The 20,018-nt window shown below is 44.8% G+C and overlaps 1 protein-coding gene across 1 annotated transcript in view; it reads right to left on the minus strand.

The window, feature by feature from the left end:
- Positions 1–901: 901 nt before the first annotated feature.
- Positions 902–20,018, minus strand: part of GPA33 (glycoprotein A33) — a 29,131-nt gene continuing 10,014 nt past the window's right edge. Inside the window, exons 5-7 of the mRNA XM_061629715.1 lie at positions 11,452–11,562; positions 9,150–9,264; positions 902–1,265 (exon numbers count right to left, since the gene is read on the minus strand). Of these exons, the coding sequence (XP_061485699.1) occupies positions 1,103–1,265; positions 9,150–9,264; positions 11,452–11,562 (389 nt within the window). The 3' untranslated portion in view covers positions 902–1,102. The remainder of the gene's footprint in view (positions 1,266–9,149; positions 9,265–11,451; positions 11,563–20,018) is intronic.

A 20,018-nucleotide genomic window follows, 5' to 3' on the forward strand; every position in this document is an offset into this window, starting at 1 on the left:
CCAAAGGTTTGTGTGTGCGGGGGGAGTATGATGCTTTTTTAAATGGTAAAAACTGTCTGTGCTAGCTGTTATGAGCGCAGAGCCATTTAAAAATAAACACAATTATACAGATGGGGCATCTGTCCAACAGATGCTCATAACAGACATCAAATTCCATAGAGCAAAAATAATAATGCACTTACAGGGGAATGAGCAGTTTTCCAGCAATTTGTATTGTAATTTGAATTTGGAAAAATGAGATATGCCTATAGCAGAAGCACAGCCATAATGGATATACTCTGGATCCTATCCAATGAATAAGTAACAAGTGCATGGTAGCGTGTTAAACTGGTCATCTAAAGCCTCTAGGTTTCTTTTTTTCTTCTTATATCCCAATGGCTCACTTAAAGTTAAATGGAAGATATCTCTGAGTTGTGTTTATGGTTGGTTGTTGTGTTTCCCAAATGAACCTTTTCCTGTACTAGATGGTATCAGTTCACAGTGATTCTCAACCACAGCATATGAAAACTTGAATAGGCCATATGTGACAATATAACGGTTGTCATGGAACTTTTCCCCCTTCCATTGTAAGATGACTTTGGGCAAATTGGAAGGGAGCCTGGGAGCTGATATGCTTTTTAAACCCATTATCCTTTCCTTTGCACTAAATGCTACATTCAGAGCATACATTTATTCCACTATTATTCCACTTTAGACAGTCATGGCTTCCCCCAAAGGATTCTGGGAAGTGTAGTTCGCGAAGGGTGCTGAGTTGATAGAAGATTCCCTATTCCCCTCACAGAGCTACAGTCCCCAGAATTCTCTGGGAAGAGGGGCTGACTATTAAACCACTCTGGCCACTGGAGCTCTATCAGGGGAATAGGAATCTCCTAACAACTCTCAGCACTCTTCACAAACTACACTTCCCAGGATTCTTTGAGGGAAGCCATGACTGTTCAAAGTGGAATAAATGTATGGTGTAAATATGGCCAAGGACACTAGATAGATTCTTGCCCTTACTAGCTTGCTGTCTATCCTGTCTTGGAAAGCCACACCAGTTAGGTGGGAGAAAAGTATTCAATGTAGACAGTCTTTTCTTTCTTTGAATTAGAAATATTCCTTTCTAGGCTGCAGCTTCTGAAACCTCCAGAGACAGTCTGGGAATGGATGGCTTTAGTGCATTGTAGTTCCCTCCCTCCTGTTCCTCCTCTTCCTGAATCTCTTCTTCAGTTGGTCCCCGGATTCGTACAGGTTGTTGTGGTGGTCGGTAACCATCTTCTGTCTCCCTAAGTAATAAGAGCAGAAGAAGATGGATTTCAGTTAGTTGCATTTTTTAAAAAAATTAAAAAGTGATTCAGTATTGTATAACTGGAACAGTCAACAATGATTTCAGTTTTCTTGTACTTCACAATCCATGTCTTGCGCTGGGCAGGGCTGCAGTAAGAGGATCACAAGTGATGTTTACAACTTCAAAGCCTTCCTTAGTTCCTGTGTAATCAGTTCTCTGTGGTTCTCATAGTGTGCAATCATTGTTGCAGAGATTATAGCAAATATCTGCTCTTGGACAATTATTTATGAAAAATTGGATATCTTACGAAGAAGACATGAATTATATTTAAACATAATTAAGAAATACGTTTTTTCTTAGTTAACTCCATCTGCTCCACATCTTGCATTTTTATGTTTTAGAATTTGTATTGTGAGCTCTCGCTGCTTATACATTTCATAGTTTAACTAGGTCTTGGCTCTATGTTTTTTGTATATTTAATTGGTGTGCCTTTTAATATTAAAAAGATTGATCAGAAATGCACTTCAAATAGTGGGGAGGAGGGAAGAGAGTATATAACAGTTTGTGGTTTCTTCCCCTTGTAGAAAATGTTCAGACTCTTGAGTGCATCCTTCCACAATGCGGTTCCCTCCAGATGTTCTGGCCTTCTTTAATTTCTCACCATTGGCTATGCTGGCTGGGCATGATGGGAGTTGTAGTCCAGCAACATTTGGAGTAAATCATGCTGGAAAAAATTGCTTTTCTGGAGGCCTCTTAATATCAGTTTGGGATGAGTGAGTCTGTCAATTATCTGTCCTCCTTAGTTTCTCATTTTTCAAATCTTAAGTTCAGTTCTCCACATTTCCACCTTGGCTGCCGATATATTTTTATATCCATCATACTTTACCCCCAGTATGTACATTTTTGTACACGTGACTTGGCTGGAGAACTGTGTGATGTTCCTCTATTAGTGTATATATGGTAAGTGCTGTTTGTATAGGAGATACATGGTAAGTGGAATGAAAGAGGAGGGGGGAGTGAATGGGCAGTAGAATGCTGGATGATTGGCTGAATGTTTAAAATGGCTGACAGTATAAATGGAAGGATGTCAGGTAAATCTGGGTGGATGTGAGGTGGAAGGTGGATGTGAGGTGGATGGTAGTGGGTTGTTTTGGTGGGTTTATGAGAGGAGAGTGTGGAGTTCGGATTAATACTAAGACCAGTACCTCAGGAATAGATGAAACCATATGCTTAAGTGCCTTTTAAAGTAATCTTGTTATCTTTGTTATTTAATAAATACTTTTGGTTTACCAAAGGCCTGATCCTTGGCTGGGGTTTCACAGACCAGAAGGGAGGGTAAGGTAAATACCAAGGCTGAAGGATAACAAATGGTGGCAGCGGGGAAGGGAAGAATAACACCACAAATATTCAGAGCAAACCAGGATTATCTGCATTGATACAAAGGGATTGGGACAGTTTAAGCACGCAGTCACAGAGGTAACCTGATAGAGAGACTCAGGCAGAGTCTCTGGGAATACGGGTTATAGGATGTGACTGGTGGTGCTGCCTAGCAGGGGGATCTGGTGAGGTCTATGCTAGAGCGGGGAGAGAAACCATAAAAAAGGACAGTCCAGACTGGTGGAGTCCCTGGTGGTGCCTAGTGACAGGCAGTAACCACGAGCAGGTAGGAACCTGACAGGGAGAGCCAGGGAAGGGCGTCACATGTGGTAGCACAGCGGTGGGATACGAACAACAGAGAATCCAGATACGAATACTAGAGAATCCCTAACAGTGGTGTGGCAAACAGAAATAGCAAAACAAGATTACTTGTGAGAGTGACTGGCAAAGAGTGTGTGGCAAAGAGTGAGTGACCATGGCTGAATATATAAAAATGAAAAGAGAGGAGCTGGTGGAGAAGTGCATAACATTCAATTTACCTCACGAGGGTAAAGGGGTAGATGAACTGAGGGTAGCACTTATAGGATTTGCAACTGCCCAGCAAAAACAACCTGTCAGGGAAGAGACCCCAGAAGGATACTCAAGCAATCCCGCTTATATAGAGTACTTGAGAGAGAAGTTAAGATGGGAGCATGAGTTGGAAACTGAGAGACTGAGGATGGAAGGTGCAGAGAAAGAAAAACAGAGGGAGCTGGAAACTGAGAGATTGAGGATGGAAGGTGCAGAGAAGGAAAAACAGAGGGAGTTGGAATTTGAGAGAATGAGAGTGGATGCTGAATTACAGGTGGAAAAGTTAAAGTTTGAAAGGGAGAGGTTTCATTCTGATGAAACAAGAAAGGACAGAAATGAAACAAAAATAAAAGTTACACCAAAAGACTTTGCAGTGTTTGAGCCTGGACAAGATCCATAGATTTACCTCAGCACTTTTGAAAAAGCAGCTCAATTGTGGGGGCTACCAGAGGATAAATATATGCAATATTTATCAAACCTGATTAAAGGGGAATTGGCTGAGGTATACCAATATTTCCCCTCAGACAAGCCCGTCACCTATGCTGAGTTTAAAGAGGCAGTATACAAAAGGTTCAGACTGGGACCTGACCACTTTAGAAAATTATTCTGAAACTGTCAGATCCAAGCAGGGAGGTCTTTTGTTGAACTGGGAGCAAAGTTGATGGATATATTTGGAAAGTGGATGAGTAGTGCCAAAGCTCAGTCAGTGGAAGAGGTGAAAAGCCTCATGATACTGGATCAATTATTCCATCAGTTACCACCAGAAATAAGGCTCCTTGTCAAAGACCGTTCCCCTACATCGGTGCAGGAGGCCGCAGAGATGGCGGATCACTTTGCCTCCAACAGAACTGGCTGGGTGGGGAAAACATCAAGAGAGTTTAAACCCAGACCATATAATGGTGGCAGAAAGGATGTGGTGCCACAGCAAGTGAGTCCTCCAGTAAAATCTGAAGGGCACAGGACACCCCAGAGTGGATCTGTGTACCCTAAAACAGAGGAGAAATTATGCTACAAATGTGGTAGACCAGGGCACCTACGTTTTCAATGTGAGGTTGCCAACCCCATTAGTAATCCTGCTCAGGCAAGGGCAGTAAAAATAGAATCAAAAGAACTAACCACAAAAAACGTTCAGTTCTGCCAGATAAACTGGACAGAAGTAACAGACCTTGATTCAAGTCTGAGAGAGGAAGTGAGTGTACAAGGGGCAAATTATTGGGCATTGCTTGACACTGGTGCCGCTCAGACATTACTGAGGCCAGATTTAATAAAATCTGAAGAAATATTACCTCAGGAAACGGTGAATATCCAAGGAGTGAGGAGTCAACCAGAAAGCTTGCCTGTGGCCCTAGTGAAAATGGCGTGGAGAGGCCGAGAGGGCAAATATAAAGTAGGCATTAATGCCCAACAACAAGAACCAGTGATACTGGGAAGAGATGTTATGGGGGCACAAGGGAAAATATATGTGGTGACCAGACAGCAACTTGGCAGAGAAACAGAAGCCATGTTAAGGGGGGCTGAAGGAAACAGGGTGGAATCTGTTTGTGAGCCTCAGGTCCCCATAGCAACCCTTGGCAGGCCTGCTGAAGGAGACAAACTGTATTAAGTGGTCTCTGGGGAAGAGACAGAGCATTTCAGAGAAGAACTGAATAAGGATACCAGTTTGAATCAAATAAAGGAGCAAGCCCTGACCCAACAGATTCCTTTCACTGACAAACTGAGGAATCAAGTTGTGTGTGAGAATGGGATTTTATATAGACTGTGGATGCCTGCTGAGAGAAAGGATGAATGTGAACCAGTGAAGCAATTGATAGTACCTAGCAAATACAGAACCAGATTGCTAGAGGTAGCCCACGATGTGCCATGTGCAGGACATCTGGGAATAAAAAAGACCAAGAGGAGATTGGCTGCACACTATTATTGGCCAAACATCTCCAAAGATGTAAAACAACATTGTCTATCTTGTGGAATATGCCAAAAGGTGGGAAAAAGTGGAGTAAAGACTAAGGCACCCTTAAAGCCCCTTCCTATAATTGGACAACCCTTTTATAGAGTGGGAATAGATTTGGTGGGCCCTTTTTCCAAACCCACAAGGCATGGCAAGAAATATCTAGTGGCGGTGGTGGATTTTGCCACCAGGTACCCAGACGCAGAAGCACTAAGATCTGTAGAAGCCCCTGTGGTGGCAGAGGCTTTATTAAAAATCTTTATGAGGCTGGGTTTCCCTCATGAAGTGCTGACGTATCAAGGCGGTGTATTCATGGGAGAAGTGATGCAATGTATGTGGAAATGTTGTGGTCTAAAACATCTAAAGACCACTACTTACCATCCCACCACTAATGGGCTAACTGAGAGATTTAATGGAGTTTTGAAGGGCATGATAAGAAGCTATGTTCAAGATCACCCACAAGACTGGGATGAACGTTTGGGATGCTTCTTATTTGCATACAGAGAAGTCCCTCAGGAGTCAACAGGCTTCTCACCCTTTGAACTGATGTTCACTAGAAAAGTGAGGGGACCTTTGGAACTGTTAAAAAATTCATGGGAAGGAACCCTGGGAGAGTACAAAACATCTGTAGTAGATTTTGTATTGGAATTCCGCAATAAATTAACATCAATGATGGAAGTTGTGAAAGAGAATCTAAGTCAAGCTCAGCAGAAGCAAAGTTACTGATATGACAGAACAGCCAGGGAACGTGTGTATGATGTGGGAGATATGGTTATGGCATTCATACCCAGGAAACATGACAAATTACAGGCTAACTGGGAAGGACCATATACCATAAGAGAAAGGCTTGACACAGTGACGTATGTAATCACCACAGTATTAGAGGCATTAAGAAAAGCAGGCCTCACAATAAAAGCTAAGAAATGCCAGTTTGGGCTAAAGGAAGTAATCTATTTAGGACATAAGGTGGGGAGTGGGAAAATCACCCCCTTATGGAGCAAGGTGGAGGCAATACAAGCGTGGCCTATCCCCTTAACCAAAAAGCAAGTTAGGGCATTTCTAGGTGTGGCTGGTTTTTATAGGAAGTTTGTGAAAAATTTTGGGGAAATCGCAACCCCCTTGCATGAATTGACAAAGAAAAAGTATTCTGAGCGTGTGGTATGGACGGATGAATGTCAGAAGGCTTTTGATCTGCTGAAGCAAGCCTTGTGCCAAGGACCCATATTAATAGCACCAGACTATGAGCAACCATTCATCGTGGCTACAGATGCGTCAGACCTCGCGCTGGGAGTCGTCTTGCTGCAGGAGAGAGAAGGCACCAGACATCCAGTGGCGTATCTGAGTCGCAAGCTGACGCCGAGGGAGAAAAACTATTCGTTGGTCCAAAAGGAGTGCCTAGCGGTCGTGTGGGGACTGAACAAGTTGCGCCCATACGTGTGGGGATGAAGATTCACGGTAACAATGGATCATCGGGCCTTGTTATGGTTGCAGACTATGAAAAACCATAACACTATGCTGCAGAAGTGGTCCTGGGCCCTACGAGACTATCAAGTGGACTTCCAGTTCATAAAAGGCAAGGACAATGTATGGACTTTCCAGGCAAGTGGCCGGGACTGCAGTGACGTGACCCAGACGAAGGAACAAAAAAAAAAGACATTTTCCCCATAGAGACTTGTTATATTGTTAACGCGACGTATAAATCCTGGAACAGGAATAATACTCTGCCGTTGTTTTAAGGGGGGGGGAATGTGATGTTCCTCTATTAGTGTATATATGGTAAGTGCTGTTTGTATAGGAGATACATGGTAAGTGGAATGAAAGAGGAGGGGGGAGTGAATGGGCAGTAGAATGCTGAATGATTGGCTGAATGTTTAAAATGGCTGACAGTATAAATGGAAGGATGTCAGGAAAATCTGGGTGGATGTGAGGTGGAAGGTGGATGTGAGGTGGATGGTAGTGGGTTGTTTTGGTGGGTTTATGAGAGGAGAGTGTGGAGTTCGGATTAATACTAAGACCAGTACCTCAGGAATAGATGAAACCATATGCTTAAGTGCCTTTTAAAGTAATCTTGTTATCTTTGTTATTTAATAAATACTTTTGGTTTACCAAAGGCCTGATCCTTGGCTGGGGTTTCACAGACCAGAAGGGAGGGTAAGGTAAATACCAAGGCTGAAGGATAACAAATGGTGGCAGCGGGGAAGGGAAGAATAACACCACAAGTATTCAGAGCAAACCAGGATTATCTGCATTGATACAAAGGGATTGGGACAGCTTAAGCATGCAGTCACAGAGGTAACCTGATAGAGAGACTCAGGCAGAGTCTCTGGGAATACGGGTTATAGGACGTGACTGGTGGTGCTGCCTAGCAGGGGGATCTGGTGAGGTCTATGCTAGAGCGGGGAGAGAAACCATATAAAAGGACAGTCCGGCCTGGTGGAGTCCCTGGTGGTGCCTAGTGACAGGCAGTAACCACGAGCAGGTAGGAACCTGACAGGGAGAGCCAGGGAAGGGCGTCACAAACTGCTTTGTAAAATTCAGAGAACTGCAGAATTTGAAAGATGTCTGTGTTTCAGTTCTCGGATTGTTTTGGAAAGTGCTGTAGGTTCACTTTTAAGTGTGAACTGAATCAAATCTCTCTCCTATCCCTACTACCAGTTGCTGGGAATTGCAAGTTGAGAGAGCACTGTTGAACTTGGGTCCTGATCGGGTTAGCTATTATGAGAACAGGATGCTGGATTAGTGATGTGAAGGCCTGGGAGAAAACAAACAAACACTGGTGGGAAAAGGGGATGTCTTCATTTTTTTTCTGGGAAAAAAAGGGGGGTGTTTTGTTCCAGGCCTCACATATCTATGGTGGATTAAATGGGCCTTTGCCCTTAATGAGGCAGGGCTTTTCTTTTGTTATTGTCGTAATGAATCCATTCACTTTACACCTACATCTAGGGAAAATTACCTTGCAAGTTCTAAAACTCCTAAAATGCCTTCTAGGTTTCGTGAGCCTACCTGAGGAGAACTGTGTGTTGCCACTTCCATTTTACATTTTGCCCATGCATGTAAAAACAGGAATTATTCATGTACAAACCTGAAAGGAATGTGTGAATTGGTTCTTGATAACAATTACAGAGACAGTTGCATAAATATAGTTCAATTTGGCAGAGAAATATCTCTGAACGATTAAGTAAGATTCCATTAGCTTAGGCTTTCCAGAACCCTTCATGTTTGCTATTTATCATGTAAAAGAAGAACTAGAATGATGTAAATTATGTAAACCTTTCAGCATTAAGTCTTGATAGAAATCCGTTCCTGAAGTTGATCTCAAAGCATCCTAATATGGTTGGCAAACCAGTTTATTTTATGTATTCTCATGACTGCTTTATCTCACAGAAATAATCTCCATTAGGAGCATTCATATGGCATAAATCTGCATTTGAAGCATTCACATCATCTCAAGAATAGTGATATAAAGTTGGGTCTTGCTGTTATGAAGCAGGGATTCATGAATTTTAAAGACACATGTTTAAATCTACATGTTTATGTAGCTTCCCTCAGTGTTATAGCTGATGGAATGAAGAAAGCCTTCTTTTAAACAAATCCCTGGTTTGCATAGGCATGGACGAAACAGTCTTCAGTTGTTCTTTGTCCCTTACACAAGTAGACCAGCAAGTCCATTCCACCCTAAGTACGTGTGGATTTTTAAAGGAAAATCCTAAAAAATCCAATCAGTTTCAACACATTGAAATTGTTTTGCAAATACAAGGTGGTCTAGGGGCTTTCCTCATTCATTTGTTCTTTTAAACTTTCTACCTGCTTGCAGCAGCTAGAAAACCCAGCACTTGCTACAATTGTTGAAAAACCTTGTGTTCAAAGCTCTGGAAGCGTCAATAATAGGGGCATTGTGCAGGGAAAAAAAGGTTGCTGCCACATAGGTACATAGACATACTCTCGGTGCTACTTCTGTTCCACCCAGACTTTCAAGTGAAAGGCACTCACGTCGGCTTATAGGCTTTCTCCTTGCAGCAACAACAGTAAGCCAAAATAGCGATAATAATGATTGCAGCAACAACCCCACCAATGATTCCACCATAGAGGGCAAAGTTCATGGATGCTGTAGAGGAAAAGATTAGCGTTAGATGATGATAGGTCACTGGAGATATAGGGACCCTGCTCCCTAAGGGGTCTAAGACCCCCTGGGAGTTGTCCAGTTCCCTGGCTACAACTATCCTGAGGGTGGCTGTGGCTAAATATAATACAACCTAGCAGCTTGTGAATGAACAGGGAAAGGGACACATCTAAATAGGATTTAGATGGTTTCTGTAGAACAGGACCAGGAGACCTATGGCCCTCTAGCTGTTGGAGTCAAACTCCATCAGTCCCAGCATTGACAATGGCCATGGATGGTGAGACTTGTATTCTAGCAGTATTGATGGGGAGGAAGCACAAGTTAGTCACCCTGCTTTAGGCAATTCCACACCTGCAGTTTTTAGTGCTACCCTAATCAGTGCTGCTTGCAGGCTTCCCAGAGGCATCTGGTTGGCCCCTATGAGAATAAAGTGCTGGACCAGACGGGCCTTTGGCCTGATCCACCAGGACTTTTCTTATGTTCTGCTGTCAAGCTATGTGAACAATAGCAACTGACTTTTCATCCTTTGGAGAACCAATATAGCACTTGTGGGTAAAATTTGCTATGTTCTGCCTCTGCTTAGTGGGTGTGATGTAGTTATGTGGGAAGTGACAATTTACCTAAGCACTGCCTTTTTCAGTGGTTTTTTAAAAATCCTTTTAATTTCCATTTAAAACACTTCTTTAATTTCTATCGCAGATTAGTTGCCTAACATTAAATAGAGCTATGTGAAAATGGCCACTCAAAATTCTTCCCCCTCTAGGTTGGCAGAGAAAAGGGGACCAGTTTGCTGAATTTCTGTGGGAAGAGGAAAAATTCTCCAACAGTTTCTCAGTGGTAGGTTTGGGGTTACCATTATGATCTACTTCCAAAGGATTTTTCAACACATGGGGGTGAGTGGAAATGGCAGCTGCAACCAAAAAATGGGGGAGAACATTCCAAGAAAATTGTGCAAAGTTTTTTCTAGGGGTGTAAGAGAAAAATATCAGAAATTTTATCAGCAAAATCTGAAATTTAGACTCTGCACTAGTTAAAAGGGGGGATAACTCTTCTCTCTCCTGCAATAACAATGCTGATAAAATGGCACTTATGGAAAAAGCAGTTCGTTTAACAAATCAATTTTTAATTTGTGCTAAAATGCTTCACAGGAAACATATTTCTGTTTTCTTAAGTGCTATTGCATTAATATTTGAATAATTAAAACATAGGTGGGAAGATGTAAATTAAAAGCTCATTTAAATGAAACATGGCTAAAATGACAGTTGACCAGGATAGTGATAGATAGAAAGTGACAGGTAGATGTCATGAGGTATAGATGCATAACAGTAAGCTTGCACACCCAATATGTTAACTACACACATCAAATCCATGCCTCTTAAGGGGAAAAAAAGCTGCAGTTAGGTGAACTACACCTGTGGTGATTGTGCTACTGTTTTGGCCTGTCCAAAAAGGAAGAGCACAGGGAAGACTGAAATGATTTGATGATGCCACATAGAGGCTCCATAAAAAATAAGCAAACAAAGCACAGCTATTCCATAGTAAATGCCTAATGTGGAAAACATACCCACAAGAGCCATCGGTCATTAAAAAGTCTTGGGCTTATTCTCAACTACAGCCATGTCTAAGCTTTGTAACTAAGTAAAGTGAAAAGAGTTCTTAAATTGGATTTTGGGGCTGCTTGGGGCCTTCAATATTTTGCCTATTGGGCTGCAAGAGCCATCCCTTCTCCCCCCACCAGGGGTGTAGTTGTTCAGGGTCTCAAGTGTTCTTAGACCCCTTACGTTTTTGGGAGCAGGTTCCCAGCAGGGTCTCTGTGTCTCCAGCAACCTATGAGCCAATCAGCATACAGGGGGAGTGTGTTAGCCACTGAGAAGAGTCTTCTAATATGCTTCCTTGTCCTTTCTGGCTGATTGGAGCCAATCAAAGTAAAGAGTCATGAGTCAGCCACTGAGAAGACTCTTCCCAGTAGTTTAGTCTCTCCCTTTTCATGTTCTTTGGCTTCTAGGGATGTCTCTTGTTGTGGGAGAAGACATTAACGAAGATCTCATTCTCAACCGAGCAGCAAAACAAAAAAAAAGAGGGAAGGGGGTGTGGCTGTGACTAACATGATGGGATCCTGCACTTCTGAATTTGCCACTACACTACTGCCCCCTGCCCTTGACAAGACCTTACGTGGAGTAACAGCAACAGTGATGTTGCATTTATCCTCTCCAATAGAGTTTTTAGAAAGGCAGATGTAGTATCCACTGGTGTCTGCAGAAATGTTCTTCAGCATAAGCATTCCTGATGCAAAAGAGAAAACAAAAAAAGATAATTGTTATACAGCAGGTGTAAATAGAATCCAAATGTATCGCTATCTTGAACCCAGCCCATATAAGCAGTCTTACAAATGCTGGATAATAATTTCTACATATAACATGAAATCACATTTTTCATCCTATGGAAGCATTGCACAGGAGCTCTTCTTACTGTAGTTCAGTTTACTATAGTTGTTGGCATTAGTCTCAAAATGTAGTCTTTTGGTTCTCTTGTCAGCCAACCTGTTGATGCACATAGTCACTGCTCCAATTATTATATACCACAAGAGTGGCTGTATACTATAGTCAGCACGGATGATGTTAAATTGAAAATACCCCCATGCCTTCTGATGCTTCCCATAAGCTCATTTCAAAACAAAACCTTACAAATCTTATAGTCCTGAACTCAGAAATGCTTGCTTAACAACCCTCTAAATTTTCATGGCGATACACAGAATACTCAGAGAGAATCAAGAATTCAAAGTGTAAAAAGAGAGAGGGCTCATTCACACGGGAGCTAAACTTCAAATTAAAGACGTAGCTGTTGTCATTGAGATAGATCTGCAAGGTTCACACTTACAGCTTCACATCCACTGTTTTCCATTCACACTAGTTGGTGTTCCTCTGGGAAGGATTCATGTTGCTGTTTCGTGCTCGTGCCCCCTGTTTTACATGCTTAGTCCCTCTGGAGTATTGATGGCTCTGGCGTCATCACCCTTGAAAGTCTGCGTCGTGGGCTCAGGAAACTGAATGGCCTGGTGTGTGGCGTTGTGGCGAGAACTACGGCGGCAGCGGCGAGAACGACGGTGGCGGCGGGGAAACGCCGTGGAGAATGCCGTGGAGAACGGCTGGAGATCGGGCGCAGCCTGTGATGATATCGGCGCGGCCTGCGATGATATCGGCCCGGTAGGCACCCTGACGTTCGTTATCGCCGGCTTGCCGCTGCGGCTGCGTTGGCCGCTGCTGGGACGGCATTTCCCTGGTGGTTCCGGGGTGCCTCCCCCTGGGTGTGGGAGCTGGCGAGCTGAGGGCGTGGAGTGGTGGACCGGGGCGCTGCTCGCGCGGCCTGCTTTGTCCCTCTGCGTCTTGTGCATGGGGGAAAGGAGGAGAGAGACCGTGGAGCCGTTGGCACGACGCGGCGCGCCCTTTGCCGGCCACCCGGCTGCTCCGGAAGAATAGGACCTATGTGGGGAGGAGGTCGATGAAACATTTTGACCTTGAAGAGGAGAGGAACTCATTGGACATACTGGGAGGGCGATGAAGGCCAGAAGCCATGCTGGAGGCCCAGGAGCGACAGGAGACGAGCAGCCTATTGGCTGCAAATGAGCTGACCGCAGCAAGAAAGGCGTGGAGAACTTTATGCGGACTTGTTGGGGCTGGGGGGACCTGCTTAAGTGTCAGGCGGAGAGGGGGACATGTGCATATCGGAGAGGATTATGGTGGGGAGGGTGGGAAGCCACGACATTAACAGGCTAGGCGGCAGAGGCTGGAGAGGTACGGGTGGCAGGCCACGCCAGTTTAGGGGAACAAGGGATAGATGCGTAATATCCATTCCTTGTTCCGGGCCTGTTCATAGCCAGAAGACAACTGGGGGATGCATGACTCCGTCCAACCTTCGACTGCTGTTGAGTAATGCCAGGTCTGTGGTACAGAAAACATCACTCATCCATGACATGATCGTGGATGAGAACGCAGGCCTGATGTGTATCACGGAAACCTGGCTGGATGAGGCCTCAGCCCCTGTGCTTGAGGCCATGTGTCCATCCGGTCTCCAGTACGCGCAGCAGCCGAGGGTTGGTAGGCGGGGAGGGGGAGTGGCAGTCATCTATCGGGAGTCTTTGATCTTTGCCAGACCCCCTCTCCATGAGACCAAGTTTGTTGATTGGATGTACTGCCCAAAGGCCAGTTTAGGGATTCTGCTTGTGTACCGCCCACCCCGCTGCACAGCAGACTTGCTGACCGAGGTGCTCGAGATTGTCTCGGGCGTGCGGGTCCTTTCCCCCAACCTGTTGGTTTTGGGGGACTTTAACCTGCACGCCAAGGCAGCTCTCATAGGAGCGCCTCAGGATTTCATGGAAACCATGACTTCCTGGGAAATGCACCTTAGTAATACTGCTATTGGAGTCATGCTCTTGACCTTGTGTTTGTCTCGGGAGGGGGAGGAAGTGCTCTGAAAATGGGGGCTGTTTTTTCTAACCCCGTGTCATGGTCAGATCACTATCTGGTAAATGTAGACTTCTCAATGCCACACACCCTCCGCAGGGGACAGGGACCTATTAGGATGGTCCGCCCCAGGTGCCTGATGGAGCCTAAGGGATTCCTGAATGCGCTGGGAGATTTGGAGCTGTCTCAAGGTCGCCCGGTCGAAACCCTGGTGATGGAGTGGAATAGGGAGATCTCCGGGGCAATAGACCGGGTGGCTCCGAAATGTCCTCTCCCCCTGAATAGAACTCAGACTGCACCCTGGTATACACCACGGTTGCGGGGTCTGAGACAGGAGGTGAGACGACTAGAGCGCGGGTGGAAATCTCGCTCTGAAGACGATCGGACACTGGTTAGAGCAGCAATAGCTGCCTACCAAGTGGCGACAAAGGCAACAAAGAGAGATTTCTTTGCTGCCTCTATTGTGTCCGCAGAGTGTTGTCCCAGGAGGTTGTTCGAAGTGGTCCGTAGCCTGGTCGGTCCAGCTGCGCAGGAACCCATGGAACTTTCTAAAGCCTCCTGTGACATATTTGCCAAACACTTTGCTGATAAAATTGAGAGCCTGAAGAGCACGATTCCATACGCCGTGAATACAGGAAGTGGGCCAGAGTTGGCAAGTTGCATTCCGGTCCGGTGGGATCGGTTTCAGCCTCTTCCCTCTGAGGAAGTGGACAAGGTGCTCTCTACTGTGAGGCCGATCACCTGTCTGGTTGATCCTTGCCCCACGTGGCTCATTATGGGCTGCAAAGAGAGACTGAGCGAAGGGATCAAGGTAGTGGTGAATGCTTCCTTGGCAGAAGGTGCTATGCCATCAGCCCTCAAGGAGGCGGTAATAAAGCCCATTCTGAAAAAGCCCTCCTTGGATCCCCAAGAGTTGAACAACTTTCGCCCAGTCTCTAATTTACCATTCTTGGGCAAGGTGATTGAGCGAGTGGTGGCCAAACAGTTACAGACACACTTGGATGAAGCAGATTATTTAGATCCATTCCAATCGGGCTTCAGGACTGGACATGGAACTGAAACAGCCTTGGTCGCTCTGGTGGATGATTTAAGGAGGGCGTTGGATAGGGGAGAATATGCTTTCCTCATCCTCCTGGATCTCTCAGCCGCTTTCGATACCGTCGACCACGGTATCCTTTTAGATCGCCTGGAGGGAATGGGAATAGGGGGCACTGTTTTATGGTGGTTCCGTTCCTATCTCTCAGACAGGCATCAACGGGTAGCATTGGGAGATGAGGTTTCAGACCCTTGGCCTCTCAATTGTGGTGTGTCACAGGGTTCTATCCTCTCTCCCATGCTATTTAACATCTATGTAAAGCCGCTGGGAGCCATCATCAGGAGATTTGGGTTGCAGTGTCATCAATATGCGGATGACACTCAGCTCTATCTCTCGTTCAAGTCCTCACCAGAGTTGGCTGTGGATACCATTTCCAAGTGCCTGGAGTCCGTAAGTGAATGGATGGAAGGTAATGGCTGAAACTGAACCCTGACAAGACCGAGGTACTGCTCGTGGGAGACAAGAGAAGGTTAGGAGATATAGACCTGGTGTTTAATGGGGTAAGATTGCCCCTGAAGGACCAGGTCCGCAGCCTCGGGGTCATCCTTGACTCCCAGCTGTCCATGGAGGCTCAGGTCTTGGCAGTGAGCCGGGCAGCTTGGTATCAGTTACATCTAATACAGAGGCTGCGACCCTACCTTCCTGTCCATCTGCTCCCACGGGTGGTACATGCCCTGGTCTCCTCTCGCTTAGACTACTGTAATGCGCTCAACGTTGGGTTACCCTTGAAAACGGTCCGGAAACTACAGCTGGTACAGAATGCGGTGGCACGTTTAATTAAGAACAGCCGTCGCCGTGATCACATCACTCCGGTGTTAGAAGATCTACACTGGTTACCAGTTGTTTACCGGCCCAATTCAAGGTGTTGGTATTAACCTTTAAAGCCCTATACAGTTTCGGCCCAGTTTATCTGAAGGAGCGCCTCCAGCATCACCAATTATGCCGCCTGACCAGATCAGCCTCACAAGACCTTCTCTCGGTCCCACCAGTTAGAACAGCTAGGCTGGTGCGGACCAGAGAGAGGGCATTTTCGATTGTGGCCCCCACCCTCTGGAATTCCCTGCCCTATGACCTCCGCCATGCCCCCTCCCTGCCAAGTTTCCGCCGAGCCTTGAAAACCTGGCTATTTAGGCGGGCATACAAGCTTCCTGGGGTGGGCTAGGCCTATCTTGTTATAGTTGTGGGTGGTTTTAGCTTAATTATAGTTGAGGTTCCTGGTTTATATGTTGTATTTTATACGTTGTATTTTATCTATTATGTACGTCGCCTAGAGTGGCCGCTGATCCAGCCAGATAGGCGACTCAGAAATAAAATATTATTATTATTATTATTATTATTGATCTTGCTAATAGAGAAGGGAAGGGTTTTTTTGTCAGTTTCATTGTTTCTTGTCAATTGCATGGCTCTCCTGGCAGAAGCTGGACAGGGTGGGGGTGCAACTGACAGAAAACTGATTTGATCAGTGAAGCCCCCTTTTTTAAAAAACCTCTCTCTCTCTTCTCAATGGTTTCAAGGAACGAGGGGATGGAAGGAACATAACGGGGGGAAGGGGGGAAGGAAGGCTGTAGCAAATGTGGGAGGACAGAGCAGTCAGAAGTGCCTTAAACCTCCAGAAGCAAAATGAAACTCGTGGAGAGTTTAGTGGGTGGAGAAAGGGGAGTATCCGAAGTGACAATCCACCCCCCCCCAGCAAAAAACATCGTAGGAAAGAGCCTACATGGGAGGAGCGCAGCAAATCAGAGATGGTTTTTCTTTCACTTACTGCATTTTCAACAGGATGCTTTGATTTGGATTTAAAGGGAAAAGCAGCAACACACATTCCTTTCTCTGCAAAGTCATGTAAACTCCGTAAATTAAACAGGGGTGCAGGTGGCACCCATCTCACATTAAATCTCCATGTGAACCAGCCCAGAGAAAAACCAGGCCCCTTTTGGACTTTTTTCTGTCAAGAGTTCTCATAATCTGTTGAAATTAATTAAAAATCAGCCATGTTCGCAGAGTACCTGTAATCCTATTACTGACCTTGCCCCATACTCTGACCTTCATCTTTTGCAGTTTTAACAGTTTAAACAATGCCTGGCTGATTTTTAATTAATTTAAGAAGTTTAGCATTGAACTCAATGATGTCAGGCATGCTCACTAAGAACCATCTGTCAGTGTTCTAAAAGCCAGACTCCCAGCTTCTGGACTTGCCTAATCAGGGGGCCACACCCACATCAGACCTTTATTTCACCTTAAACAGTCATGGCTTCCCCCAAAGAATCCTGGGAAGTGTAATTAGTGAAGGGTGCTGAGAGGAGGTGCCTATTCTGCTGACAGAGCTCCAGTGGCCAGTGATTTAACAGTCAGATGCTCTGATTGAAGCTCTGTGAGGGGAACAAGGCCTCTCCTAGCAACTTTCAGCACCCTTCAATAACTGCACTTCCCAGGATTCTTTGGGAGAAGCCATGACTGTCTCAAGTGAAATAAAGGTTTCATGTGGATGTGGCCAGTGACAGCTTTGGTTTAAATTTGGGTGGAAGGCTACATGTGCCTGCTGTAGAATAAAGAGGTGGGATAAATCCTGAAAAGGGAGGAAGCTAAAATGTTTTAATATTGTTGCTTCCTCCCTGCTAAAACAAGATCAGCACAGCACATATCTTGTTGCTGTTATTTGGGCTGATTGCAGGAGTTGCCACCACTCACCATATGCTCAGAGGCACGTTACCAAATTCTTCCAAGCTACACAGAAAGTGGATTGGACTGAAGACCAATCCAAATGGTGTTTGCATTTTTACAAATTTGTAGGGCAGTACAATATCTCAGAAAGGAGGTCAGGTCTCCTGCTCCCCTGGTGCATAAGTGAATATTCTCACATTAGCCTGTGAAAGAATGATTGGCCCACTATTAGCCAGAGACCTTCAGTGTTGAACAGGGATTAGAATCCAGCTCAATACACCATGCTGGTTTCTTAATCATACTTGTGCGTGATTTAATAGAAGAGTTCCACCTCATTTCCCTTGTTTATAAACTGATGTTCAGTTTATTTACCCTCAGTAATATGTTGATTTTTGAAAAGCAGTGGCTAACAGATTTGCATTACAGCGGATATGGGGAAATTGTGGCCCTCCAGGTGTTGCTGTCTCCAGCTGCCACAATAGCTGGAGGGCCACAGTTCCATTTCCTACCAGCCTCAGCCAGCAATGATCAGGGTTGACAGGAGGGCTACAGGTTTTCCATCGCTGCTCTAAAACATATTTTCCTGCCTAATAGAAGCAGTACCCGAAAGGTACACAAGTCTACTACAATAGAATACAAGTAGTTGTGAAAAGTTACAATGAAAAATTGTAAGAGCATAATTCTGTGCAGACTTATTAGACACCAGCATGTTAAAATTAAAGATCTAGGAACAGACAGTAGTTAATGTGCATTGGAAATCCACCTGGTAGATATGCTGGGCTAAAGGGCTTCAGGATGTGGTGGAGCTGTGGAGGAGGGTGTCAGCACCACTGGGGTCTGCCAGCAGAAGCTCCCCTCCCCGGGCGCAGGTGAGGAACTCCACTACACTGGGCAAGTGGAGCCCGTGAAAAAGGGGTGTTTGGGGTGGTGTCGGGGGCAGAATCGAGGGGAGGGGGATTTCCACCACATTCTGAGTTCATTCAGCTCAGTCCTGGCAGATGCTATGCTGGGAAAAGGAATGGTGGAAGGAAACATGCATTTTATTTACTTCTGCCGTGCCCTGCTGGCACAGCCAGCATCCTCCCCTCCCAGCGGTATCTGAACAGAGGTTGGGTCTGGCAGCCCTTTCTGCAGGCTCCACTTCCACCAGCCTCCTATGAGTTGGATTGTGCCTTAAGGCAGGCTAGCATTTACACGTATCCTTATATATTTCTTCATATGCCTGCCTGAGAATGGATAGAGTGTTGGAATGTGACCTATGAAACCTGAGTTCATAGCCACACTCCACCAGAAAGCTCCCTGAGCCATTAGTCAGTACTATAGCCCTCTTCCTGTGTTGTTAAATTAGCATGCAAGAGGGAGGACAAGCACAGTAGCTCTGCATACTCTCCCTCTTCAGTCAATTGGAGAGCAAACATCTGAAGTGTGGAAATCTCCTGTACTCATGCAGGCTCCCCCTGCGCCTTCTAGGCGAGGAGGACTTCCAGTGAAAATGGGGCAAGCTACACATATGACAGAATGGGGGGGACACACGTAATGCTCTTCAGAATGTATCTGTTTGCCATATTGTACAAAATTGAATGGGGAAAGTGTATATAGGTATGCAATTATGCACATTAAAATGACATAATTTCTGAACATATTGATAAAATAGCACAAATAGGGAATCCTGTACTTTGTGAAAATGTATATATTAACCAGGCACTGTATAAAATTGCTTAGATGAATTTACATTTCATACCATGTGGAAATTAGTTGCCTGAACAACATGAAACCCCTTGTTTGCTCACATCATCTGTGCTTTCATGTAAGTGTGCACAATTTATCAGCAATTGTTCACATTTTCCATTCAACTCACATGCAACCTAACATACAGATATAGAAGCATGCAAGAATATGCCAGCCTTCTCCTCCCCTGCCTCCACTATGGGTTCCAATTATTGCAATACCCTGACCCCATTCTTTAAGTTACATTTTCCTGATTTGATTTTTCTTTATAGATTGCTTGACAATTTAATATATAAGAACAGGGACTAGAACATATACTTTCTTCTGAAGTAACATAAAAGAAAAAGAATAAACTAACCATTATCTCTCAGCTATGGGTATTACGTCAGCAAGGCACCTGAAAGGGAGTGTATTTTCTGGTGCAGTACCACCACCCATAGGTCAAGCTGGTGAACAACAAGCATGGGTTGCACACATTTTCTTTTACAGAGTTATTTTCAGGGCATGTTCAGATAATCAAAAGGAAGTGTATTCCAGCCAGATTTTACGATATGTTTGCATAACAAGTTTCTTTTGTGGCAGAGGGAAAGATAAATTGTCCTGCATTGTCTTCCTTTTTATGCCAGAATATTCTGGAACTGGTCTTGGGGGGGGTGCAATTTGCACTCACAAAGACTAGCAGGAGATTTCTTTTTAATTTGAGAAATATGTATAGACTACTTAATCTATAAATAAAACCCAGGGGGAAAATCAGCAAAACTTTAAAAAACAAATACAACTAAATTCATCTGAGCAGG

Source organism: Rhineura floridana, chromosome 5 (genome assembly GCF_030035675.1).
Source record: "Rhineura floridana isolate rRhiFlo1 chromosome 5, rRhiFlo1.hap2, whole genome shotgun sequence".
Taxonomy (NCBI): Eukaryota; Metazoa; Chordata; class Lepidosauria; order Squamata; family Rhineuridae; genus Rhineura; species Rhineura floridana.